General features: G+C 34.9%; 3 protein-coding genes and 1 long non-coding RNA gene across 4 annotated transcripts; 1 reads left to right on the top strand and 3 right to left on the bottom strand.

The window, feature by feature from the left end:
* Window positions 1-1,159: 1,159 nt before the first annotated feature.
* NERD (GW repeat- and PHD finger-containing protein NERD) lies at window positions 1,160-13,581 on the bottom strand. The gene is made up of 10 exons (XM_022280185.2): window positions 11,802-13,581; window positions 11,649-11,728; window positions 8,409-8,596; window positions 5,731-6,652; window positions 5,499-5,626; window positions 5,293-5,352; window positions 5,164-5,214; window positions 4,123-4,193; window positions 3,606-3,757; window positions 1,160-3,527 (listed from the first exon to the last, which is right to left on the bottom strand). Exons 1-10 carry the CDS (start codon window positions 13,394-13,396, stop codon window positions 1,285-1,287), a joined length of 5,490 nt encoding a protein of 1,829 aa, XP_022135877.1. The 5' UTR covers window positions 13,397-13,581; the 3' UTR covers window positions 1,160-1,284.
* LOC148211658 (uncharacterized) lies at window positions 11,129-11,642 on the bottom strand. Its single transcript, XR_015790501.1, has 2 exons — window positions 11,495-11,642; window positions 11,129-11,409 (listed from the first exon to the last, which is right to left on the bottom strand). It is a non-coding gene; the product is annotated as an uncharacterized LOC148211658 (long non-coding RNA).
* A 1,917-nt stretch (window positions 13,582-15,498) lies between the features above and the next one.
* LOC111007845 (zinc knuckle (CCHC-type) family protein) lies at window positions 15,499-18,875 on the bottom strand. The gene is made up of 4 exons (XM_022280364.2): window positions 18,698-18,875; window positions 17,430-17,638; window positions 16,631-16,723; window positions 15,499-16,295 (listed from the first exon to the last, which is right to left on the bottom strand). Exons 2-4 carry the CDS (start codon window positions 17,552-17,554, stop codon window positions 15,728-15,730), a joined length of 786 nt encoding a protein of 261 aa, XP_022136056.1. The 5' UTR covers window positions 17,555-17,638; window positions 18,698-18,875; the 3' UTR covers window positions 15,499-15,727.
* Window positions 18,876-20,684: 1,809 nt separating this feature from the next.
* On the top strand, window positions 20,685-22,880 carry LOC111007546 (uncharacterized). The gene is made up of 2 exons (XM_022279945.2): window positions 20,685-20,867; window positions 21,857-22,880. Exon 2 carries the CDS (start codon window positions 21,858-21,860, stop codon window positions 22,557-22,559), a length of 702 nt encoding a protein of 233 aa, XP_022135637.1. The 5' UTR covers window positions 20,685-20,867; window position 21,857; the 3' UTR covers window positions 22,560-22,880.
* The last annotated feature ends 5,102 nt before the right edge of the window (window positions 22,881-27,982 follow it).

The following is a 27,982-nucleotide window of genomic DNA, read 5'->3' as shown; positions in this document are numbered from 1 at the left end:
TTTTATTTTGTATTTTGACTACAACACATAGGGATAAGAATTTAATTCAGGATATTTTAATCGCAAATAAGTGCTTTAACTCGTTGAGCTATGTTCAGGTTGACAAACTTTACGTATTTGGTAACTAATTTTTCAAAATTCTCAATTTATTCTTCGATATCTATTATTAAAAAGTTTTTATATATCATGACTCACATCAATCTCATTTCATCATTTCTTAAAAGCATAGCTTAATTGGCTAAGATATATATCTTCGACTACAACGTTGTGACTTTAAAAACTCACCTCAACATGTTATACTAAAAAAAAATCTTATTTGTCTCCTTCCTCCAACCCGTCTCCTTCTCTCCCTCCCCCAAGATCTAATATGAGGGAGGGGCACACCGAGACCTGAAATAAAACTACACAATTTTGCATGTTTTGTTTCTTGCTAATATATGCTAATTACAACTATAAGTCAATCCATTACATGCAATTGGTTTTTATGAACCCTCAGCATATCCATGGTGTTTTATGATAAAATAGATGGTAAAATAAATTTATTGATGTCTATTTGGTTACGAGGTTATAAAATGACATTTTAGTCATTTGAATTTGAAAAACTGTTTTAAATAGTCTGAAAGTCTTCCTCCTCATTTTCTATCACTCGCCACTCGCCATGTTTAAATTATATATTTTTATTAAAAAAAATAGCATTTATATTATTTACTGTTTAAATAATTAATAAAATAAATATATTGATTTTATAAATAACTTAACTGAAAATTTTAATTTCTCAAAAAAATGGTTGGGAGAAAGAAAGGTGATAGGTGGAGAATTTAGTTTATACAACTTCATCATGTACGAGAATAAACATGCAAAAACTATCATCTTGAAACTATTCCCATCAACAATCTTAAATATTAAAAAAATAAAAAATTCAAATATACCGAAAAGTCATAGTATTATTTAAAAAATCAATTTTCACAAAAGTGCTATGGAATAAATCTCTTCATTTGGAAACACACTATCTTCTTAATCCATTTTCAAACACACCTTACAACCTCTCTAGAATCATATTATTATACCAAGCACACTCATTTTGAAACCTAAATTATGTGATGTGATTGTGAATTGATTTAATTTGATAAAATTATTTTGTTTTCAAGACCTCCCATAATAGAGAACTGCGAAAGTATCACATGTATAACATTAACAACAGGAGGTTATACAAAGAAAAACTCTCAATGGTGATAAGACTATACAAAATTAATTGCTCTCTAATGGCTGTCAAATATCTAACTTCTAATTGTGCATGTAATCACAAGAAGCTCCTTTCTTGCAATGTCCACTTTCATGGTACTTGCACACTCTTTGACCTTTATAAGGAAGCCTTGAAGAACTTCCACCACCACTACCACCACCATAAAATGGCTGCTGCATCCCCCAGGATTTACCTCCGTTACCGGGATCTCCGCCGTGAGAGCCACCGTCCTTCTGGTTCGAGAACCTATCCCCATTTTTACCATGTTCATTACCCCACATGCCCTGGTTCGAGGATGGGGCGGACCAATTGGGATTCACATTCATAGGTGGCATTGGTCCGAGGCTGGGGGCGCCCCATCCCGGAGTTGGGTTCACAGGAGGTGGCATCGGTCCGTGTCCTGGCCATCCTTGAATGGCATTTTCGGTTGGTGGCCCTTGACCTGGTGCAGACCAACCTGGGTTTGTACCTGCAGGAGCAGAACTTGGAGCAGCAGCTCTCCACATCATACCAGCACCAGCATTCGGAGGTGGTGTTGCACCCCAACCCATGTTTGGATTTCCTGATGGCATTGGCCCCCAGCCTTGGTTTTGAGACTCCAAGCCGGGCCGTGGAACAGTACTCTGACCTTCCGGAGCTCCCATTCCCCAAGAAAGATTGGGCGGAGTCGAAGACTGAATGTGAGGCTGGTTACTGGGCATAGGAGGTGTAGAACGCCAAAGGTCGGAGGATGGATAACCGGTCAAGCCAGGCGTGGAGAAACTCCCTGTCGGAGTTCCTGCACTGAACGATGTCGCAGCAGCATTCTGCACAGGGGACATCTCCCCCCAACGACTGTGAGGAGGTTGTGCTGGCAGCATGCTAGAAGAAATGTTTGGTTCAACTTTGAGTGATTTTGCATTTTCCCAGGACTGCAGTTCATTTCCTAACATAGAGACCGAATTACTCATTTCCCGCTTCAGAATGGAACCAGAACCGTGTCCTTGAGTTTCGATGTGAGGATTACGATTACTGATGGATTGTACTAAACTTTGAAGATTCGCGCTAATGCTTTTAATATCTGCAGCTGCCTTGACAGAAGCATCATCAAGGATAGTTGATGGCCTTGCTGGCTGAGAATGATTTTGATATGTATTTATAGAACCTAAACCCATGCCCTTTTCTGCTGAATTCATGCCAGAATGTGACCGCAAGGAATCCTTCTCGGCCCCTTGCAAACCGCCATTACCTCCTGAGAGTGAAAGTGTTCTTGCTTCCAAGAACGACGCAGCCACTTGAAATGGCTGCTCCTTTGTTCCTCCTGGGCTGGGAGTAGGAGAAGGAAGACTTGTGAAGTTTTTATTACCATGGTCAGAAGACCATCTCTCTCCCGAGTACCTGGGGACTTCTATCGAGGCCGAGGCAGGCCTCTCTCCCGAGTACCTAGGGGCTTCTATCGAGGCCGAGGCAGGCCTCTCTCCCGAGTACCTAGGGGCTTCTATCGAAGCTGAGGCAGGTCTACCAGTAGGACTAACTTCATTTTGAGATTTCCATCTTCCTCCAGAAGAATGGCCAAAAGAAATTGGATTATTAAGTGGATTTGAGGTACCAGTATTCTGACCATCCATACCTAACTGTGAAGTGGCTCCCTGAGGCTTCCCACCAACAAATGAAGAAGCATGATGCGTAGGCATTTGAAAATTGTTATCCGACGTGTCCTTTAGGATCTTTCCTGCTAAGACATCAGTCAGAAGTAGGGAGTCATCTTGCTTGTCTGAGGTTCTCCATACTCTCAAGTCAGCAGGAAAATAACCAGTGTTACTCCACTTGCGCAGTTGCACCATCGAAAATGGTCCCTGCACTTTCCCGGATGGATCTTGATAACGCCATATCTTCTCTGATTCATTAACAATAGCGGCATTTTGTGTAGTGCCTACAGATGGAGATGCTGCTGGATTTACTGAATGAGCGGCAGAAGACGACTCAGATGCTGCCCCAGACAAGGCATTCCTAACAATGATTTCTGAACTAGGTGAAACTTGTTGCTTGTCCCACTTGTTTATCTTTTTAACATCTCTTTCTCTTCCTTGACTCCAAGAATTTTCATTTATTATTTCGCCAGAACCAATGGCATCATCGCCTTGGGCAGAGAAGCCTTTGCCAGACCTGCTCAAGTCCCGATTCGTGTTGGAAAAGTTTCTCATCCCGCTCCAGGAATCATTCAAATTTGAACCTCCTTTCCCAGGAGAAACCGGATCCCTCGTCCTCCTGCCAAAGCTTGTGCTTCTTGGCAAGGCATAGGTTTCTGCATGAAACGGATGATGTTAAACTTGCTCGCTAAAGGAAAATAAATGTGAATTCAATCACAAAAGATGTAAAAAACCTGGTCTCTTATCATCTGTTTCATCCTCATCATCAGACTCATGACTCGGATCCATGTTAGGGTCGGTATGTATTTCTGGTATTTCCTCCAGTCTACGCTGCCGCTCCTCAGGTGTCTTCAAAAGCTGTAGTTTCTCAACACATTCTCTAAGCGTTGAGAGAAGTCAAGGAAAGTAATCATAGAATTCTCAATCATTAAGAGTGTTCATCAAAATAAACAAGAAATTGTGAACAATTTATGTCTTTATTCTAGTAGTTGCACACTAAAGGATTATATAGTGATCTTCAATATGAATATAATCTCTGTAATTTGACAGTTCAACCCCATGACTTGCAAATGTTATCTTCCAATGTAAGTGCAGTACCTCTTCAGGAAAAGAAAGAACCTAGAGTACTCATACAAATACATAATGAAAAAGATTATTTTTCTCTCAATGTGCGATGGGAGCAGGCTTATCATTAATCAACCAAAAGAAGAAAATCATACATAATTCAACAAAATATTGAGAAAAGGATATTCCTTCCTGCGCCCTTTTTCACTTGCTCGATCACGGAGATGACTAAGTCGGACTATCTCGGTTTCCATCCACTAGAAGGGAGACATACAAAGAAATAGTCAACTAAAAAATAATGAAGCTGTATCTGAAATAGATATCAATAAATAGTTTGTTCTAAACATATAAACTATTTATAATATGCAACATGTGCCAACTTGACCAGTAAGATGAGTTTGTTCTCATCTCCCAAAAAAAATTTAACAAAAACGAGATGCCAAGAAATTATTCTTCTTTTACATATGAAGCTTTTTGGTAACATACTAGCCATTGTTGTTACTGATTAATTTTATAACATAGTGCAAATGAACAATCTAACATCACCCCCATTTCTAGCTTCTTGCTCTAAATTCTCAAATAAGTTGATGCACGACAAAGTGGACCACTACCTCCCAATTAATCTTAGCTTCCCAATATCTTTTAGTCACTTTACATTATGACAATGTTATCTCTACTTAAACTCTTGGTTGCTTGAGTTCTTATACCTAATAAAGGGGAACAAAAAAAGAAGAAGAAAATAAAGAGCCTAGGAGTCGTAAATTGTTTGACAAAAAGTAGCACATACTCAAGAGGCCATCTCAGTACAAGCATTAACTCCAAATGATTATGGTTAGATGAATTTTGTTTTTCCTCTACAAATAAAACAATAGAAAAATAGACGCACTCTGATTGATATTCATAGTGCAGATGTACTAAACTGCATGCATAAGTCACATGGCAGGTAATGAACCAGACAAGATATAAACTAGCAAGTAAATGAAATTACTACAATGATAACAATAACATTTTTAATGGATATTTGCATCTTAGATTGAAGGCATATTTATTTCCTCGGTAAACTGGTCGAACATTAAAATTTAAAACACGAAGTTGATAATATTTCCCTTCAAAACATGCATGCATGTCAAACTATTCCAGGATCAAATATATCAAATACATATATAAATAGATCCATACACCTCTAACATTGAGAAAATGCAGAATAGTTAACAATCAAATACTTACATCTTTGACTCTTGCATCTTGAAGCGACATTGCTCTCTCTTGAAGGTCGCCCTAGCAGGGGGAGTTGATATTTTAACAAAGCTTGAATAATATTAAATAGAAGACAAAAAGAAAGAAAAGCAAGATTACCACAGTCAGACGGTTAAGAATTCCACACTTCATGCTCTGTCGAAGACGCTTGCACTCCTCCTGAGCACCCCCCATCACCCACGGAAAGGGGAAAAAGTACAAACAAAAATTAAAACCAAAAAAGAATGCAAATTGTTGGTGCCCAAAAGATCATGGCAATCAAGTTCTAAGAAGATATTCAAGCATTAAATTAGTATTAAAATTACCTCCGTGAACTCTTGATTTGAGATAATATCAATTGAAATCACTTCTGTCTTGTTCAAATTCAAGATCTCTAGCATGATATTTGTCATTTTTTTACCAACTTTATATGGCTCAGATGCTTTGCTTGTACCTGATAACATCAATAACTTAAAACGTTATTTTTATTACCTTTTTATAAGAAGCAAACGATTAAGAATTAACATTCCTTCGAATGGTAAAGGAATGACTCCTTACCCATAACTTGAACAAGCCGATATAAATCTTGTTTTTGTGCACTGCCTGATATCCTTATCCTCACAAAAGAACCAACAACCTTGTCGTGAAAACTCTCCTCGTCTTCAATCAGATATTCCACCAAATTACGTCTTAAGTAAATTAAATTAATGTTGTGAATATCAATGGCTGCATAATCATCAAGGTTAGACTGGAGTCCTCTCTCATCACCCTTTTTCCGAGTCCTGCGTTTCTTCTCTTTCTTAGTCTTTCCTAAAGCATCAGTGTGCCCATCAGCCTCCAATTGACTTGATTCAGTATCAGCAACACTCCCTTGGAGGTCATTTGTCTGGGCATCCTCTTTGACGAGGAAGTGCGACTCTAGAAGCTTCAACATTTCAAAATGCCCCACACGTGGCTTTCCAAACAAATTTTCAAGTCTTGAATCACATATGATTTGACTTTTCCGCCGAGGATCACGAAGCTTATTTCTTTTAATATATTCTAACAAGAGAGCCTGCACATCAAACTGAGATAAAACAGTTTTATCACCGTTCCTCATGTGCATAACAAACTCCAAGAGCTCTTTAGATGCCCACTCAACATCGTTATCTGTGGATAGCCCTTGGGAATCAGGTATAATGGGCATACTAGGTGAGCTCATTTCCTTTGCATGAGTTTTTGACCTTTTCTTAGCTTTTCTTTTCTTGGAACTACTAGATTCTTCATTTTCAGAAACGTCCAAATCTGATCCTCCATCAACAGTACCATCACATAACTCGCCAGGTGAATCAGGTCTGCTAGTTAGCGTCTCAGATCCTTTGCACGGGTTCTTTGCATGAACAAGTTCATCAAAAGTTAGAGACAGACTTCCCTTCAAGTCTGTCCAGTACTCCTTAAAAAGATACTCCCAGCTATTTTTGTCATTAAAATCAATTTGGCCCTGCACAAGCACAAGAATGAAGGAATAAGCAAAATGACCTGCTGCAGTAAAACACATCCATGGTAATGCATATAAAAGTTCCCTTATTAAAACGTAGCTCTCCCTGCTTATACGCATTGGTTAGAATTAATACAAACGGAAAAAAATAAATAATCCCCAGAAACTAAGCCAAGACAACGATGAGTTATCTGGAGCCTATGTAATCTGATTTCCACATCACGGAAGAATTCAATCACATACATAGATATAATGGTCTTCCTTAGGAAGTAATCATAAAAAAGAAAGACGCAAGATTAATCCCATACTTCAATCATTTTGCAACCAAAAAGAAGCCCTTGGTTCTTTTCTTGCATATGACACCATTAACTTCAGCATCTATTGAAATCAACCTATTTTCCTATTATTCGATTAATTAACCAGAAATGCACGTGACATGCACAAGTTGCATCATATAATGTGAATACTTTGAACAAAAACAACCTTTTACTTTTGACTATGTAACCAACAAAATAGAGGTTTGGTAATAAATTGAAAATTTTGGCAAAATCACCAAAACCGAGTATATATAAAGCACTCTTTTCTTTCTACCCTAAAGGTTACCTAAATCTTAACTTGACCTCCTGTCCCCATATTTTTAGTTCCTAACGAGATAAAAAAACAAACCGACAACACCATCTCCACATCGAAGAGTTCACCACCAAGCTACGATTAATGGACAACGCCTGTATGATAACTGCAATTCAAATAACCCAAGTAACAAGCTGACACTTGAGAGATATCAAACAGAGTTCTGAGGAAAGTTGATGTATGGAAGTAATGACCATTAGAGGCAAGATCCACCTTCCAAATCTTTTGAAAGAAATTAATAACCATATACCTTTTCCATACTTCAACTAGTCCATGACTTTCTAATACATCATTTTCTCCCTCCCTTCCCAACACTTCTGCAAAATATAAGTTCCCGGCCATTTTATTTTAATTTTTTTTAAAAAAGAATCAGCTTTCATGGAGAGGAACTGAAAGAATATAAAAGGGTCACAAAAAACAGCCCAATGATCCAAAAACTAAACTAGCTATATAAAAAAATGGCTCCATCCAATCCAAGAGAATAAGGCCTAAATGACAGTTACAAAATTCCTTAGTAACATTGGCCCCAAAGGTGCATTAAATCTAGCACAAAACCACACCTCCTCCAACACCTCTAATCCCATTAAAGATCTTCCTATTTCTCTCGAGCCTAATCTCCCACAAAACAGCAAAAGAAGAAAAGCCCAAAGGACACTGTCCCTTATCACAAATCTAGGGATGGAAGTCCCCAGCCATATTTCATGGTTTTTCCGTTCTTGAGGTATAAGAAAATGCACAGCAGATAACACTAGAAAATGATTAAGGCACTAGGATTTACATGAATAAGGGAGATTCCTAATGACTTTTCAAAGTGTGGAAACTCTTGGACTGATTTATGGTCAGATTCAGATTATTTAATGCAGAATTTAACATGGACAACAAAGTTTGGTGATCTTGTCTCCCCATTATTATATTGTGATTGCCTAATTAGTACTTATGTAAAACTATTCCGTTCTTTCTGTTGTATGCTTGCTGCAAAAGAGAAGGTTCCCCTTCACTTTATTTGTCCAAAACGATAATGAGACAATGGAAATGCAGTACAATGAGTCAAGTAATGTTAGGAATTTATTAGCAACTAAGTACACCTGAACATTATGCATTTTTTGCACCAACAAAATGTAACATGTACCTTTTCCGTATTCCCCTGTTCATTCTTTTCAATCAACGTGACAAATCTCATGCATGCCTCACAGAAGCCTTTGTTCCCTCTAACACACAAAATAACAGCATTTTTTATGCAGCCCTTGCACAAGGAGAACGTACAGGTGTAACACATGTAGTGGGCAGACTTCTCACAGTTACTACAAAGGTGCCAACCTAAAATCATTATTAAAAGAACTTGAATGAGAACATAAATCAGTTCAGTTCACAAAGTAGACAAAATAGAGAAAAAAAAGTTTACTGCCCAGTTTAGAAGATTGTTTCAGATATTCAAAAGGCAAAGAGATGATGATAAGTTACTGACATAAAGGCATACAAGAAACAGCAACGCTTTATAAGTTGAATGATGGTCAGTCATTTTTATTTATGTTTCTTTGATAGGAAATAAGGTCAATCAATAATTTGTAAATAATTAGAAAGGGTTTAATAAAAAAATCAACTCTTGAAGCACACTTGATACATTATTAAGAAACTGAGTGAAAATCTATAAACTTTTTCTTTGGAAAAGTAGGCATTTTTTCATTCATTTAGTGAAAAGTACAACCCAAAGCCATACCCTCCCAATACAGGTGTACAAAAAAGAACACCAATTTCTGCCAATTACATTGAGAGTTAATTACAAAAGAATGAAGAAGAGCACCAATAATCTTTAAAAAAAAGTTATCAGAGGAAACAAAAATGATCGACTGCACACAAGAGCCATTGCCACAAAATTGAACTTCTGGTTGAAAAGATTGCAGGACCTTCATCTCTTCAGGCTACAGCCTTATTTGTTTCCTACACAAATGCTACATTTACCAAGTAAACCTCTGACTTCAAATTTTAAAATCAATATCTCTAGTTTCTATTATAATTTTAGTGTACAAGTTGAAATACATATATCCGAGAAGATTACCCGCACACCAGCCAGATACCTCCCCCCTTCCCCTTCCTCTGCCTTCGAAAAAACTCAAGTTATATTGAGGATAAGGAGAAGTGTTTTCAGTTAGGATAAGAAAAAAATGTCCAAACATCCTTCGGTGAAGTACGATGCTTTCCACTTCCAAGGCACTATTTTTAGCCAGAAAGTTATATCAACACATTTTAAGATCAGAGAGAACACTTTGGCTGGCTGATTAATTTGATATTCTTTGAAACATTTGGTTAGCGAGAAACATGAAGGTCTTCAAGGACACAAAGGTTCATATTTGATGTAGGTTTGGTTATACACACTCAACCCTCTTATCTTCAATTGAACTTTTTGTATTATCCTTTGTTTTCTATTCCTAACAACAGGAGTCTCCCGGGTCTCCTTTTGTAGTTTCTTCTCCCGAGACTCATTTTGTTTATTTCATACCTGTTTTTCATATTGCCATAATTCTTATACTCATATTTCTAAATGAAACTTGGTTTCTTGTGTCCTATCATTAAAATATTTACAACCATTTCCACTTCCACAGTACAAACTTATAAACACTAACTCTCCAACATTTTTGCATAGGTGATATAGTACAATAGATGAGCCTGGTTATTCCAAGTTTAGTAACCAAAGTTTCTCTACCTCCATTATTGATACAAAGAACATGCTGCAGCTGAAACTTCAAACCAAGCAACACCTATAACTAGGAAATCTTAATTGCTACAATTCCTGATTCCTGAACACTATAATGCATGTAATTCAGATGTCTTAAAACCTGCATGATAATAATCTGCAGCCATCTACACAAAGACCTTTATAAAACAAAGGATGATAAACTTTGGCGCAAGGACTTCCACTTTATTAAAATTTATAAAAAAACGAGTTCTTTTGGGTGGAAAACAAGAATCTCATTGAATACCAAGAAAGTGTAGAAGAGGGAAAAGAGAACATCCACGCAAACTAGCTAGCTAACGTGGTTAACAAAAAAAACTTTAAATACTACTTTGGTCCGTATACTTCAGCCTTGGTTCATTTTGGTCTCAATACTTTCAACTCTTGTCCATTCTAGTTGGTGTATTTTCAAAACGTTCATTTTGGTGCCTGTACTTCTAAAAAATTTCCTTTTGGTACCTCCATTTTCTTTTTTAACAGCCTTTTGAACGGTTTTTTGACACCATTGTTTTTTGGTTATATCTTGGTGTAAATGCTCTCCTCTCTTACACCCCTATAGCTTTTCAACTCTACTTTACAGTTGGAGAAGCATTCTTTAGCCCTCATATGGGCCTCTTTTGTGATCCCTCCTATGGGCCACTCTTGTAATTTCATACATCAATGAAATTGTTTCTTTTACACACACAAAAAAAAAAAAAAAATCTTTTTTATCTCATTTATTTCAATCAAAATTTTAGCACAACACTACACATAATAAAATTTTTGAAACATAGTCATAACTTCGTATTAAAGGGTTTTCATAGTATATAGAATTTGTGTTAAAATTTAGCAAACATGGACCAAAATAGACACTTTCCCATTCGACCGTTTTTTTTTTTTTTGAAGCTATAGTTTATTAGTTGTCTCTTGGTGTAAAGGCTCCCCTTTGTTTCATTACTATAGCTATACATCCCTTTTAACCAATTGGATATGTTTTATGTAACTCCCTTCACTTGGCTTCCTCAACTTTTGTAATTTCATTCATCAATAAGATTGTTTCTTAAAAGAAAAAAGTACAAGACCAAAACGGACGTTTTGTAAGTAAAGAAACTAAAATAAACCAAAGTTAAAAGAAAGTATAGAGAACAAAATAGTATTTAAACCAACCAAAAAAAAAAAACTCTTCAAGTTAGTGCAATTTTTGTGAAAGGGAATAACTACAGAAATAAATAAATAAAAATCCCCAAAGAAGACCTTGACGAAGTCATAGAAACAGAAACCTCCCACAAATAAGATAATTATTTATTCCCTTACAAAAAGAGAAAAACAAAAGACCCTCAATCTCTATCAACAACTACCGAAAAATGACTTTCAGTTTCACCAAGTTGCAACAGAAAACTTCAGCCTTCTCATAAACCAACTGCCACCAAGGAATTGAATGAGGTCACTGAAGATTCTGGATGGAAAAAAATAATGCGCAAGTAATCTATCGGGAAAGTGGAAACCTCTTTTTCCCCAATATTGTCTCGGTCCAAAAGATCAATGAAACATCAGGAACACACCGTTAAAAAATGCAAATAACCATGTAAGAAAAATGAGTGACTCTTAAGAAATTGAGTACATTATAAGAAGCATAGGTAATATAGGACACCACATTACCACAATTCCATCGACCCTTGGCTCGGAAGAATGCCTCATCACGATTTATACAAGAAGGGTGATATGCCTTGGGACAACCCCTGGAACCAAGAAGAAAATTTCAACATACGATCTCAATAAAACATTGATTTTAGACGTCCCAGATAAACTAACCTGCGATCACAGAGCACAAGATTACCCCCATCAAAACAAATAAAGCAAACGTCCTCTTCCACCTTCTTTCTAGAAGGCGCTCTAGCTGGAGCTTTAGGATTCTTTCCACGTTTCCTTTTAGACCCACTACCACCTTTACTTAGCTCATCAACCTCCTCTGCCTCCTCTGCTGCTTCAGTTTCCTCCAACAAGTAAGTCATGTTTGCGTCAGTCTCCTCTGATCCAATCCCGTCATCCACCAAGTAAACCATGTCATCTGCCTCCTCAGTCTCTTCTGCCATTGCTATTTCCTCCACCTGTTCATTGTTGTCTACCTCATTTTCCATAGTTTCCACTTCGGCAGTGTAGTCTGCCACTTGCACTCCCCCCTCAGCCTCTGAAGCCTCCTCTACCATGCTCTCAATCTTTCCCACCTCGGCACTCTCATCAGCCACGCCAAATTCCTGCATCCCCGCTTCCCTATCTTCCACGTTCTCAATCTTTAACACTTCAATACCGTAGTCTGCTATGTCCACTCCCTTGATATCTCGGGTCTCATCTGCCAAATTCTCCATCATCATCACCACCTCGGCTGTCTTGTCTTCCATACACATTCCATCCAACTCAACAGTCTTGTCTTCTGCATTCTCCATATTTACCGCCTCATCGATCTCACCAGCCAAATTTGTCAGCCCCATCTCAGCCGTATTTCTCGAGAAATTCTCCATCTTCAACGTCTCACCAGTATTGTCAGCTAAATTAGTTGTCCGTCCCTCCTCCACCGCAGTCCCATCTACCAAACTAACTTTCAACTTGGAGTTCTCTGAAAGTGGAACACCTAATTCCCTATCCTCCGTCGTAGCAAACGTTTCTTGCTTTGGAACCTCCATATCATCTGCGTCCTCAGGCCCATCAGCATCCATTGCCACCTCTGTCTTCTCCGCCAAATTAGTGGCATCTGTAACACCTGCATCCTGCACAAAAAGAGTCGTTTCTGCAAGCGTTTCCACGGCCACAACATCAGTTGAGCGGGTCTTGCCGATTATCTCTGCGCAGCCAAGTGCAGCTGCGCCTTCCAAGACCGTATTCTCTTGAAAATTATCCATCAACGCGTTGCCCTCAACCCGATTTTCAGCCACACCAGCCAAAACCATTTCATGTAACAATTCACCGTCTGAAAAACCAGTAACAGCCTTCTCCTCCGCCCCTGCATCCTCTGTCACATCAGAGAAAACCCTTTGCCCCAATAACCCCGTATCCGCAATATCAGGCTCAATCTCTAACTTCACTGAATCTTCCGCCAAATCCTCGAGAATGTTAGGGAAAGCCTTCTCCTCTGCCATCTGCGTCTCCTCCATCACACCCTCCTTCTCCATCTCCGAATAAGCATCCGCAGCCAGACCCTGGTCTCCAAGAATTGCATCTCTGGGTGGTAAAGATTCAACGCTGCTATTGGGTGGCAACTCCGTTTCGATAATGGAGGACTTGAACACACAATGCTGTTCGTTGCTCTGAAGCTCCTGAAGGGCGTCACACTTAACACCAAAGTTGGCATCATCAACATAGAGAGATGATGTTTCGTCATGTTTCGTGGAATCGTCTTCTTCGGCTTCCATTAAGAAACAAAATTGGATTACAAATTAGGAAGGCCCAGAATTGAAACCCTAGGGTTTTAAGATCCACTTCCCCCACCTCTCCTCTGACAAAATTTATGGTCCAAGAAAAGAATTACGAGCGTTTGCAGAAAAATTGAGTTTCGCTCCCCTTCGAGGATTTGCCTTCGTGTTTTTCAATTTTGATTTTCCTTTTTCTTTGTGAACAAATATATTAATACAATATATAGCCCTGTAATTTAGCTTAATTACATATGCACCCTTATATAATCTCTAAATTAATATGATAAGTTTTGCCAATTAGTTTTTAATTATACTCCTGATTTTATTTTATTTTTTTATTTTTCAATTTAAACATAGTTTAATTGGTAAGATATCATTGACCAATAAATGAACAGACCTATTGAACTTAAAAGAAATATAATCACATATATACTTCTAACTTTTTATTTCATGTCATTCAAAAAAAAAAAAAATTTCATGAATCAATAGTTTTAAAAAGTTTGAGGTTGAATTATAAACTTAGTTGTTAAATCTTACCGTGTTTATTTAGATTTTATATTTAGTTTTAAATTTTATTTTGATGTTGAACTTTTGTGTTATATTGTTGGTGTGATTTCTTAAATGTTATTTGACTTTAAATGAGTTATTATTTATGTCAGTCACAAATTTAGTACTGGCTCAACCTTTGTCTCAAACCAATTTAGGTAATTTCAATACACTTCAAAAAAGTACAAATATTCATAGTCGTGTTAACTATTTGTCAAAAAACAAAATAAATATAATATAAGGATAAAAAGAATCATTTTATAGTCCGATGAATAAAGTACACGTGTTAGTAAAGACATGTATTGATTTTTTTGAAGTTGAAGATTTGAATTCTCACATCTCGCATTTCTTGTACTAGAAAAAAAAAATACACATTGAAAATTCAATGGCCAAAATATATACCAGAAAAGTCAAGGATCAAAATTGACATTTTGAAAGTCTAGGAATCAAAACCGATAAAATTACAAAATTCAAATATAAAAAAAATGAATTTAATCTTTTATATATATATATATATATATATATATATATATATATATATTACGACATGTAAGGGTAACAGTTTGAACTCATGACGATGAAGAGATGTAATTATCAATAAAATTCAACGTATAAATGTTTAATTGATTAAGACACCTATGCCTCACGAGAAGCTCAGAAGTATGAATCACCCCACTTCACATGTATTAAAAAAGGTATTCATACTCAGGACTGATCCGAGATGGGTGTTTTTGCTATGCTTAGGTTGGCTTATAATTACATTTTCAAACTATAAAATCATATAGTAATTATAATAAAATTATTTATTAATCTGTTCAATTAGCTGCCATGTCACAAGTTGGTCACAAATTTTAAAACTGTTTTCTTTAATTGCGGTTGGAACTCCAAAATGAGGAAGGTTTTTTTTTGCAAAGGAATGAGGAAAGATTTATAAAATGAATTTATCCCAATTCATTACACACTTTTCAGAAAACAAAAAAAATTAACATGATGGGTTCATATCATTAAAATTTAAAACGCCATAGTATTGAGTTCATGTGTTATCATATTTGATTATTGTCATATATTAGCGACATTCTTGAGAACGTCGAGTTAAAACACCTATATCAGATCAGAAGGTGGTGGGTTCAAATCTCCCAACCCCACATGTTGTCCCAAAAGAAATTAAAAATAGAATAGAATTTAATCTAACAAAAATACACTACATAGAGATTGGGCTTCAAAGTCTGCTACGCTTGCAAAAAATCAAATAACTAGTGTTTGAAATACGACATCTACAACTATTGAAAACATACCTTATGTTTAGAAATAAAATATGAATGTCCCTTCATATAAGTTAAAAGATACCAACACGAACATCAACATATTAAGATTGTTAGTCTCATTTTCGTACAAGTTCTCCTTATTTTCAAAAATCACATTCCATCCATGAGAAGAAACAGGCCTATAATCCAAATGTGTGATATGAGTAGAAGTTCAAAACTAGCATCTCAAAATGAGTCAACTAAATCAAGTTTAACAACTAGCAATTTCATTACGAGGAAAATCAACAAAACTACAGAATCATTGATAGGAAGTCTTATTATATAGAACCATGATCAACAATAATAATACTAAAAATTCATCGGTTGAGACCGCAAAACAAATGTTCAATAATAACATGAGCAAATACTACAATAAGCAAGTAGAGTAATTCTCTAGAGTTTAGTTACCCACTCGTCTAAACTCGAAGCAAAATCCGAAGGTCTAACCATGTCAAAGACATACGATTAGCTCTTTTGATCATCAGTACCTCCTGGGATAGCGCTCCATAAACCGACCAGAAGGGCATTCGTACGCTAGGTGCCCGCGTCCCCCGCAGTTATGGCAGATCATCAAGGGGCCCATGCAATCCCTGCTCATATGGCCAAGCTGCTGGCAGTTCCTGCACACAACGTCCCGATAACCACCACCGCTGCCGCCACGCACACTGCCACCGCCACTGCCAATGCCCCGGTCTACCCGGTCACTGAGGATGTTGGATTTTGGACACTGTCTGGCCACATGCCCGGATACATTACACAAGTTGCAAATTGGGTCATTTGGACAATCGCGAGCAAGATGGCCTGTCTTCCTGCAATTGTTGCAGGCCTTCTCGTTAGTACAGTCAGCTGCTATATGACCCTGCTTATAGCAATTATTGCACAGCCTCAAGTCCCCCGGTGGCAGCGGAGGAGCGGTGCATTCCCTAGCCCGATGTCCTGCCTTACCACAGGTGTGGCAGATGCCTTCATTGGGACAGCTATTTGCCATGTGACCTGGTTCTCGACAATTCCAACATAGTGATTTCGTTGTGCACTCTGAAGCAATATGCCTAGTAGATGCAGTATCGCAAATTTATCATCAATTGCAAGTTGAGCAATTAAATAAAAAGGGGGATCATTATATCCTCAATTCAATTTTGAATCTTGAACTCTAAACTAAGACTAGCAAAACTATTGATTTCAGTCTAAATAGATCAATTACTCCCAGCCATAAATAATTTTCACATCGAGTGGAATGGAAAATAACAAGTCACTTTTTGCAATGCCAGAGATGAGTATAATGGTAAATAGTTGGTTTAGTAAAAAACGAGTATTCTTATAAAAAAAAACATGAGTGTTCAAATAGCTATTCGAGGATGATAACCATAAGATCAAGTTTCCTTACCCAGGGAGACCACAATTGTGACAGATTGCCACATTGGGGCATTCTCGTGCAAAATGGCCAGGCCGCTTGCAGTTCTTGCAAAGATTGTCTCGACTGGCAATAAAATCAGATTAAGTTTAACAGCTTCAAGCAAGGAAAAATGGAAGATAAGCATAATCGATATATTAAAAATGGTCCTTCCATAACATTATAATCTCTGTCCACAATACCATGTTAGACCTCCGATCAATCAAGTGTCCATGCACAAGGGCAGGAAACTTGGGGACTTAAATTAGGATGCACTCCTAAGCAGTTATTTACTTTTGCTTTCTGTTTCTATCATCTTTTGTGCTTGTGTTAACTATCGGTTAGTTTGGTTAGTTTTTGTAAATAAGGGGTAAGCTAGTGGGATAGGTAGGCAATATTTTCTGGAACAGGTGTTCAATGTTTATGGGAGAGATACAATTAGTATTACATGGATATACATGTATGTCAGCTGTGCAGGAGACTTCCACGTATGCTCAAGCATGGTAAATGCAGAGATTTGTGAGCATGATCAAATAAAAAACATGCATAACCAGAAGAGTATAACAATACACAGCTACAAATAATTCATTTAAAAGATGTAGAAATATTTTAAGAAAAAACAAGATATTTATGGATGAATGACATATCTAAGAAAGGTAATATAGCCCCGCAGCCAAAGATGCATACAAGAATAAAATGACCATGACTGCATATAAAAAACACATCTGTTGATTATTTCCCCAGCCTGTGTATCAGACATGAGATAAATAAGTAATTTATCAGAATCAGAAACCTGAAACCCCGACGCGACTCTCTCCTGTACGGTGCATCACGATATGCAAAACGATCAGACCGGATCTTACGATCCAGTGGGCTCCTGCTCCTGCTCCTGCTCCGACTCCTGCTATCTGAACTCATTTCCAAACTTATCCTTCAATACTTATCCCCACTGATACGTGAAAATACCACCACCACCAAAATCACACAGATGCTGCCTCCTCCCTGTCCACACAACAACCACATACCCAAATTCATTTCCATGAATCCAAACCAAACTCTTTCTTTTCCCTTCAAATAGAAAACACCAAGTTCCAATCCCATTCAACAAAGTAGTAAAATTCCAACAAAGCAAACACCACATTCCCCCAACATCCGAGAATAATTATCCCCTTCCTTGACTACATTCTTCAAGTTCATACAGTTTCAAGAGGGTCTCACATACAGTGAATATTACCAACACATCACACCAAACTAAGAACATGCCCCCTAGTGGACAATCCACAAACAACCCCCACTAAAATTCATATTCCAGATTGCTACATCAACTTATTTCACTGTTATAACTATTAATGCGAAAGATGTCAATATTTTTTTTTAGAAATGTCACAGTTTACAACTAGCAATCCCACGAGTAGTTATTTTGGAAACAACTCTTCAACCAGTTACTTTCATTGCAGAAAAGGTAAAATTGTCAATTTGTGCAGCTGTTAGAGTTCTAGACCTTAGTCCCATAACAAGTCTATCCCAACAGAATGCTAAACACTACATTGATATGAACTGCATAAATATTTTTCTAATAGAAGCAAACACTAACTGACGAACTATTTACCACCACTGACGCCAATAATAACTACAACGGCCACAAATCATGAGATCTTTGCAGACATTATCAGTTGGCGTTGCACAAATTTCCTAACCGCAGAGAGAAATGATTCCAAAATGAACATTCATACACGCCCTTCGGTTCCAGCAAAAGAAAGAACACGATTCCCGGACGCCTTGCATAAACTCACTCAAGTAATCTACAGCGCTGTAACTTATTAATCATTCCCATCCCTACCTGTTCGTAGACCCGAAGGAAGATGAAGAAGCAACACAACGCATCGAGAAATCTTAAACACGAGACAGCATACAGAAAACTAAAACCATACTTCTCAATCCAATGTGCGTCTACATGAATTACAGACAATTAACGAAGGAATTAACCCTAAGCCTGTAGCCCTAAAAATGCAACGAGAGCATAAGTTTAGACTGAAAATCAGAGATGAAAGCGAGACGAACCTAATGCGAATGGCTGTGTGCTTCGGATCGATACGGCCGTAGCTCGGATGGATGAAGATGTAAGATTACGAACGAAGCTGAAGAACAAGGAGAAGATTCGCGGGAGAACAGCCGCTCGAGCCCGAAGATTTGTGAAGTTCAGACGAAGAGATTAGAGAAGATACAACAAATCGGATCGAAAAGGCAGAAGCCAATCTTGGGCCTCGTTTTGGCAACTGATTCAGCCCAAGAACCTTCTGCGCCTTTCTCCGGTCTTTACGTTCCTATTGGCCCGAATATTCGACTTTTTTTCTAGCAAAAAAATAAAAAGTAAAAAACATATTTATATTTTATAAAGCAAAATATGTATGTGTATATATATATATATATATATATTTTTTTTTTTTTTTATGCCAACGTGAGTGCAACTCGCTATTTTTTAGAGACTGAAATTGACTTTTTTTCTATCTTCAAAATTTGTTGTAATATATATATATATAATCGTTCTGTTCGAGTTCATGCCTAAAGTTTTGCAACGACCGTCACACCTTTCTATTCATCAAAGCCTGGCACTTGCCTCGACGGTCGGGTATAGGTCACATGCTTCAGCGCCATCCATTTTTCGGACTAGTTGATTTGGTAGGTGAGTTGTTACACACTCTTTAGTAGATTTCGACTTCCATGACCACCGTCCTGCTGTCTTAATCGACCAACACCCTTTGTGGGTCTAGGTTAACGTGCAGTTAGGCACCATAATTTGACTTTCGGTGGCCCACTTGGAGCTCTCGATTTCGTGGTATGGCTCAATAAAACAGCCGCACCGTCCTACTTATTTAAAGTTTGAGAATAGGTCGACGGCGTTGTGCCCGATGCCTCTAATTATTGGCTTTTTATATATATATATATATATATATATATATATTTATTTAGTTATTCTAATAAATTTAAAAATTGAATCTCAATTTTAAAAATCAATATGTTTAGTAATACATTTGTAAAATAATAAATAGAGTAGCCGCGCCGTCCTACCTATTTAAAGTTTGAGAATAGGTCGAGGCGTTACACCCCATGCCTCTAATTATTGGCTTTATATATATTTTTTTTAATATATTTATTCTAATAAATTTAAAAATTGAATATCAATTTTAAAAATGATACGTTTAGTAATATATTTGTAAAATAATTAGTTACCAACTAAATATTTATTTGAATCTAATATATTACTAATTTATTTATTAACGTATTAGATATTTTGTATAATTATTATTTTACAATATTATATAACTTATAATATATTGTATTTTACATATTTTAATGATGAAAAATAATACAAATAAAATGAATTTATAATATAAAATGAAATAGTATATTTAACAAAGTTATTTTTCTGTTCAAAAAAAAAACAAAGTTATTTTTATCTGTTTTTAATTTAGTTATGAATTTTAAAGTTTCAAATTTAAATTATATAAATACTGTAAAAATGTTGTTTCCATCTGATTTACACTATTTGGATCATGTACTCCAAAAACGTAAATTCTAATTATTGTACTTAAAAAAATACTCTTTTAAACAATTTTCTCCATTCTCGTCTTATTAATTTCAATTGTAAATTCTTTCAGTATATTTTAATTATAATTCTGCTCTTCACTCACTTTTTTTTCTCTTTAAATGTAGCCATACAAAAACTATAAGATTTATATCAAACATTAGAATCAAAACTTTTTAAAATATAGAAATCAAAACAAATATTTTAAAATTACAAAAATTAAAATGATAAAAATTTAAAGTATTGCTATCAAAATATAATAAATAGTCAAATCGAGCATAGTTCAAGTGGTCAAGACACCTATCTAAGAGGTCATGAGTTCGACTCCACTTCCACGTGTTGTATAAAAAAAAACTCAAAATATAATAAATATTTAAAAAGTAGAATAACAAAGATAAATAAAAGCGAAAAAAAGGTGGAAAATAGTATTTCAACCTAAATATTTTTTAAGATTTAGAATTGAATCAGACAATTTGAAATTCTAAGGAGCACAGTTGTAATTTAAGGGGAGAGGGAATGCAGAGTCCTTCAATCGTCGTCTCAGTTTCTTCTGCTATCTACTCATAAAGCTGCCCTTGCTAGATACTAGATAGATTGCCTGCAATTCCGCTCATCTCCAGCAAAATTAGGGTTCGATTCTGTGAGGTTGGGTTCTCTGATCTGTTTCCTTTTCTCTTTCTTTCTGTTACATAGAAATCACTGCCATGATCGATTCAATTACAGCCATCTATCTCATGTTCATGCCGCCTGAGGGTTTTTTGTCGGCTATGCAGTAGATTAGATTCACGGCTCACTTGCTAGTTTCTTGTTTTAATTTTATGATAATCTATTGCATTTATAAGGTTTTCGATTCCGTTCAGAAGCATGAAGTTTTAGGAAGTATGATTTACTGATTTGCAGTGTTTGTTTCAGTTCATAGAAACGTTTTGTGAGTTTTTCTTAGTTTTAAGCTTATAGTAATCAATGAATAAATAGAGAAGAGAGGACAGGGAAATTTTGGCCTTTAAGTCTTAGCTGAGATTGCTGGGTTCCTAGATTAATCTCTCACAGAATCACGGGAAATTTTTTAGACCTGTGGAATTGGTCTTTCTGTCTTGTTTTGATCCGTTTTTCCCTCTTCACTCAGAGAAGATGATCATTAATGAACCTGTCCTTCATTTTTTACTTACTATTTTCATTCTGCTTCTTCAAATTTAGGCTCTATCAATTTCCTCTCCCTTGCCCTTGTTATTATTGCTTTATTTGCTTTGGTATGGATTGACTGTGACTGGAAGATTTTGACACCTAGAAAGAAAGTCGGGATAAACCATAGTTTTGGTACTAAGCCTTAAGTAGAACACAGACTTTCTATATTGACATCTTGTCATTAACTAAATTATAAGATCCGAGTTACCAAAATTTTAGCATAGCTCAACTGATTAAGCCATATATTCTTGACAAAGAGGTTAGAAGTTCAAATCTCCACCCCACAGTTGATGAACTAAAAGGAAAACCGTAGGATCTGGGTTGTTTTTGTGAAATGAAACTAGTAGAGAGTTACTTGTTGTTACACAGATGGATTGATTTATTTATTTTCATGTCCTTAAACATCAAAGTATTTCTGATAAGTTTATACCTTTGGTTGTATGGAACAGCATGGTTGAAGAATCCATCTCTTCTTATCTCGACAGTAGACCGGAATCTAAAGAGCCAGTTGATGCTCTTACTCCTGAAGACATTGCTTGGGTTGATTCTTGTCTGATTAACGAGACACCCGATATTTCTGATGGGAATTGGAACAATATGAAGTCTGCCTTATTGGAAATCCTCGATCTGTATCCTGAAAGTTTTGCATCTTCTGCTGTATTAAGTGATAATGCTCCGGGAGGTACTAAAGATGACATTGACATGCTTCCCTCTAATAATGAAAAGGAATCCATATTTCCCTGGGGAGATGATGATGATCCTATGAGCGAACCAGGAATAGCTTCGGAAGATCCACGAGACCATGACGATATCGATACATCTCTGTCGTTATCGTTTAGCAAGAATCCATTTTTACCCACTTACAAAGAAGATGTAGGAGGGAAGGAGAATACTCAAACTGGATCCAGCCAGGATTTATCAGAAATTGGATATGAGTTCCCAGTAAACGATATTTTCAGGGTCTGGGACTTGAACCTCCCTCCGGTCGAAGATGAGCTTCTCGAGCAGCTTAACAAAGCCCTTTCCGAAAATTCCTTTAAATCACTTCCTTCAATGTGGGATAATCGTAGTGTCTTGAAAGACTTCAAGGAAGAATCACTTGATGACTTGATCAATAGCATTTCAGACCTGTCTTTAGAACAGAATAATTAGTAGGGACAGAGTTGTTCAACAGCCCTTGATTTCTGAAAGTTCATGCTGCTGACACGTGGCATTCCGTTATTTGTCAACTTTGGATGTCTCACATAGGAATAAGGGTGATTTTAGAGAAGCTACTAGGAGACTTAGATGATAGTTCTACAATCTGTTATTATTTTTGGCTCAGTGCAGTCTAGTGGGATATGTAAGTACCTTTTTTCTCAGAATCTTATTGACCATTTTGGTTAATGACGACGTTATAGTAATTAATAGGTCTAATTGGCTGTAAAATTTGATTTCGTTTTTGTGAAAGTAGGTGGTACTATTTATGTTGAATCAGATTTATACCAGCAATTATTTCTAATTTTGATTAATTAAAGTAATCTCATGTAAATACCATGAGATAAGGTTTGATCAGATTCGGGAAATATTTCATTAGAAAAAAAAGAGTTTAAAAATAATTGATTTTTTTTTTAAAGGTTGGATGCTGTTACTAAAAATTTAATTTTTAATTCAACTATAATTTTTAAGAAAACTTTTCATTTGTTTCTTTGGTATAAAAGTTTATTTTCCAACCATGGCTAATATCTTCTATTTTTTTCGAGTACAATATGTGGGGTGGGAGATCGAACTCACAACCTCATAGTTGGAGGTATATGCCAATTATCGTTGAGCTATGCTGGTTTTGACGACTAGTATCTTGAATGATTAAATAGTTTAAATAACTATTACAAAATTATGCATGAAAAAAATTTAACTATTGAGTTTTGTAAAATAGTACTGTTTACTCCTTAAAAAAAGGTTATACATTTCTTTTCCAAGAGAACTGTTATTATTTTGGTTACGTTAGCTATGTAAAATTGATAACTTAAATGGCAGTACTTTTAGTTTCGGTTTATTTTGGTTTCTATATTTTAAAAACGTCTATTTTGGTTTTTATACTTTCAATCTTTTCTTCCATTTTAGTCTTTATACTTTTGAAGTATTCGATTTGATTCCTATACTTTTAAAAAGTGCATTCTTGTTCTCTCCATTTTATTTTCTATCTCATTTGTTATATCACAATTTTAGCACGACACCACGTGCAATCAAAATAAATACTTTGAAAGTACAATAATCAAAATGAACTAGAACCAAAAATACAGAAGTCCCTAATATTAACCAAAAGTAGAGGAAGTCCCTGTCAAGGATCAAAAGAGTATTTAAACCTAATATTAATCATCTTTATACTTGTAACAGTTTTTAAAATTAATTTAATACACTTTTATTATCAATATTTCTTAATCTTTGCTTTCATTTTTTTCCCTTGATTAATGGAATGATCGTTGAACCTTTGAAAAGAAATGATTGTTAAAGGATAACAATAATTAGCAATTATAAAACCTAGCATTAGCCCAATTAAACTAGCCAAAGGCATTGTTTGCAGCTTGAGAATTACTATTGTTGGAGGATAACGATAAAAACTAGCTTCACCAATCAATTCAACTTGATGACATTTAAATAATTTATTTAACAGTGAAGGACATAGCTGAACGGTAATTGACATATATCTATAAAGAGGCCGTGAGTTCGATCTTCCACCCCAAAAAAATTATTTAACCAAAAGGAGAAGACTAACTTACTATTGAAGCCAAACTGAGACCAGCCGAACCAAAGAATCACTCAAGTTCTCCTCAACCGATTTGAGGATGTCGACCTTAGATCTGACAATCCGTAACCGTCCTAACCACATATTGGAACGGTCCTAACGGGCTTGTCCCTCAACTCTCCCTGTAAAAGGAATGTCACTTCTCCGACTCAGGTACGCAATTTTATCTCAGAAGAACCTATTGATCTTGAGTCCTTATTTACTTGAGCGTCGAAGTGTTTGTTCTTTTTTGTGCAGATCACTCATTACACACCTTGCTTCTCTGTAGCTCGATCAGATTCGTTGGAAGTTGATCTTTGTGGCTCAGCAAAATTCAACATCAACATTGTAATTTAGATCATGAGTTTCATACCCACCATAAATTGAATATATATATATAGATATATATTATATATATATATATATAAATTTAATTATGTTGGTATCATGTAGTTTTTCTTGTATCATTATTTTAAGCATGTGAATTTGAAATAACAACAGCAACATTTCTAACGAAGATTAATTATTTCATCATGTAAAAAAATCTCAACAATGATTTATCTATTTTGATGATGTATATATCAAATAGGATCCAAAAGAAACTAAATTGAGCCTCGTCAGTGCAGTTGGATTTAATAATATTGTTTATAATTATGTCTGATTGTATACTGTTTGATATAAAATTACAAAAAAAAAAAAGAAAGACATTAAATCTATTCAATCCAATTAAAGTTTTAGTAAGTCCATAATTATTTGTTTTTATTGTATATATAGTAATAGGGAGTGTTGAGAAATAAATTGCATTGTTATATAGAGTATGTGATAGATTTCGTTCGATTTTCTCTCGTTAAAGGAGGCAAAAAGAGTATACATAATGGATTTATAGTAGTTCGATCTTAGAAAATGGATATTCAATTATAAGAGATGGTCAATATCATTAAAAGAGATTGAAGAACACAATAATGAACTAAATAAAATAAATAAACGACATAACCGTAATCAAACATCATCAAACTAGAGTCGCGACATTTAATTTTTTTGCATAATAATTTGGAACATGAAAAATGAAATGGAGAATGTGGCAAGAAAATGGATATTCCATTAAAAGAGATGGTCGATATTATTAAAAGAGATTGAAGAATACAATAATGAAATAAATAAATTAAAAAAACGACGTAACCGTAATCAAATATCATCAAACTAGAGTCGCGACAGTTAATTTTTTTTGTATAATAATTTGGAACATGAAAAATGAAATGGAGAATGTGGCAAGAAAATGGAGAATATAGTAGTCAATGGGCTTCCAAACCCAAACAAATAAATGAGACTTAAATCTGAAAAATATAAAATGGATTGGCAATTTATATTATATTTTAAAAGTACCGAGACCAAAATAAACAAAATTTGAAAGTATGCAACAAAAATGGATACTTTGAAAATACAATGACCAAAATGAACAAAAAAACTAAATATACAAGGACCTACATACAAATATGAATAATAAAAAATCGATGCATAGAATTTGAAATTATTCGAACTAGATTATTCTCTTTCACTATATCTAACGTTTTATAGTTTTGACTATATTATAGTTCTGTTTTTGTTTCTTTAATGAAATATGATAATGTCCTAACACAACATAATCGTAAGATTAGATGTATCAAGAGTAATTAAAATGATGAATAAGAGACTTTTATGGGTTGATACTTTTAATATAAAGTTAAATCATATGATAATTTTCTTAAGCTCTTCCATGTTGATTTAGTTAAACTCGTGGATGTTTAATCTTTCTCACTTTTTAAGAGAACAATTAAGAAAAAAAATTTGTGCACATGTTAAATAGGTAAGGTTCTTTTAGGGGGCGACCAAGTTAAGGTTAATTTTGGCTAAAATACTTGGGGATTGGAACAAAATGAATCAAAATATTATGTTTTAATACTCCAGGAAACTAAATCGATCAACAAAATTATTTTAAAAAGAGAAAAAAGTTGATCAACAAAAATAGTTTAAACTGACTTTTTCTTAGTTCGAAAGATATAAGTGCTTTGGTCGATCTGATACTTAGTTAACTCTTTGATCTTTATGTTCCCACTATACCCTAATCGATAAAGAACCTGAATGCCTTTTTTAGATCCAATTCCATCAATTTTTGTTGAGGCAAGCAAAAATTACAGTAGGGATCATAACAATTACTTCTTAAAAGTACATGATCAAAATAGACATATCGAAAATACAATGAAAACGAACATAAATTAAAGCACAATGACCAAAATCATAATGACGTTGCACTAAAATAAACCATACCCGAGAGTACATAAAGTGAGATTTTGAAATGGGAAACCAAAAATAAGAAAGTAACAAAATTAGGGTTTGTTGAGATTGGGCGCAATCTCCGTACCCAACCAACAACCACATGAAAAAATAATAACAAAGGCTTCGAATTTGGGGTTCACAAGCTGCACGTCCAAACCAAACATGCCCCAAATGATGCCTATTGGAGAACCACTCCTTTCCCATCTTTCTAAACTTAATCAATTACTCTGCCAATTTCTTTTTTTAATATTTACATTTTTTTTAATACTATTTCGATCTCTGTATTTTTGAAATGTTCGTTGTTGGTCTCTATACGATCGTTTTGGTTTCTTCATTTGAAATGAAGCTATAACTTTATAAGAAAGAGCTTTCGTCATGTGTTGATGTCGTATTAATTAATATTTTGCAAACAGATACTAAAATTATCACTTTTTACATGGTCTCAGGTAGACCAAACTTGGGAGTAGAATGATTAAAATTGACATTTTAAAAGTAAATGAACTAAATGAACTAAAGCTTTAAGTATAATAAGGATCAAAATTGTATTTTAACTTCTTTTTATTTTAATTAATTGACATATAAATCTAATCCAGAGGTTTGTGAGTTGGATCTAAACTAGTAGTATTTTTGTCTTATCTAGCATTATTGTAGTGCATGCTCACAAAAGCTACCTGAAGTTGGTCAAAGTTTCAAAATAGATTTTGTTAAAATAAATAAAATATTATTTAAAAAAATTAAGGATAGTCACTTACCTTATTGATTAATTCACATATATTTTCTAACACTAAATGTTGTACGGTCAGTTGTTTCATGAAATATTGAGATGAGTCGAGACACGTGCAAGCTGACTCAGGTAGTCACAGATATAAAAAAAATCATTTTAGGATTAAAACATAATATATTTGAATTTTTTTCTATTTTTATAAAATAGATGGATGAATGACAGCTATAGTTGTTTTAATTGTATTTTTTAAAATTTTAATTTAATTTAATAATAATAGTTATTATTATTATTATTATTTTTCATTTGCACAGGAAATTCTTAATATCTTGATCTCTCACTTTATCCAATCCAATACTATACAAAACAATAATTTATAGAGATATTGACTAAGTTTGAATATAAGATATCTAGTTACAATTTTGTTTTTGTTTTTTGTTTTCCTAATTTTATGTTTTTAAAAGTTAAAGACTATTTTTCTTGCTTTTTTTTCAAATATTAGATATATTATAATATCAAATATTCACAATCTGAAATTCACCCATAGGAACAAAATGATGTTTTTATTTTCTTTACTTTATTATTTATATTCTAAAAAAGAAACTAGAACCTAATGTCTAGTTTTAATAATCATTTCACTTTTTGTTTTTTGTTTTTAAAAGTTAAGCTGATGTGTTTTTATAGACATTTTAAAAATTTAATATTAAGAAAAATAATATTTATTTTTAAAATTGGGTTAAGAATTCAAATATTATTTACAATAAAATGGAAAACTTT

The sequence above is a fragment of the Momordica charantia genome, assembly GCF_013281855.1.
Source record: "Momordica charantia cultivar OHB3-1 chromosome 4 unlocalized genomic scaffold, Mcharantia_2.0 BLBB01000004.1, whole genome shotgun sequence".
Taxonomy (NCBI): Eukaryota; Viridiplantae; Streptophyta; class Magnoliopsida; order Cucurbitales; family Cucurbitaceae; genus Momordica; species Momordica charantia.
The sequence above is the reverse complement of the archived record's forward strand: the minus strand, read 5'-3'. Positions and strand labels throughout refer to the sequence as shown.

Excerpts from the sequence above, each read along its gene's own strand:
- LOC111007845 (XM_022280364.2), bottom strand. The coding sequence starts at position 17,554 with ATGAGTTCAGATAGCAGGAGTCGGAGCAGGAGCAGGAGCAGGAGCCCA. Across the intron at positions 16,724-17,429 it reads GAGTCGCGTCGGGGTTTCAG|TCGAGACAATCTTTGCAAGA; the intron begins GTTTCTGATTCT and ends TTTTATTGCCAG. Across the intron at positions 16,296-16,630 it reads CACAATTGTGGTCTCCCTGG|GCATATTGCTTCAGAGTGCA; the intron begins GTAAGGAAACTT and ends TGCATCTACTAG.
- NERD (XM_022280185.2), bottom strand. The coding sequence starts at position 13,396 with ATGGAAGCCGAAGAAGACGATTCCACGAAACATGACGAAACATCATCT. Across the intron at positions 11,729-11,801 it reads CTTGTGCTCTGTGATCGCAG|GGGTTGTCCCAAGGCATATC; the intron begins GTTAGTTTATCT and ends TCTTGGTTCCAG. Across the intron at positions 8,597-11,648 it reads CAAGGGTCGATGGAATTGTG|GTTGGCACCTTTGTAGTAAC; the intron begins GTAATGTGGTGT and ends TAATGATTTTAG.
- LOC111007546 (XM_022279945.2), top strand. The coding sequence starts at position 21,858 with ATGGTTGAAGAATCCATCTCTTCTTATCTCGACAGTAGACCGGAATCT.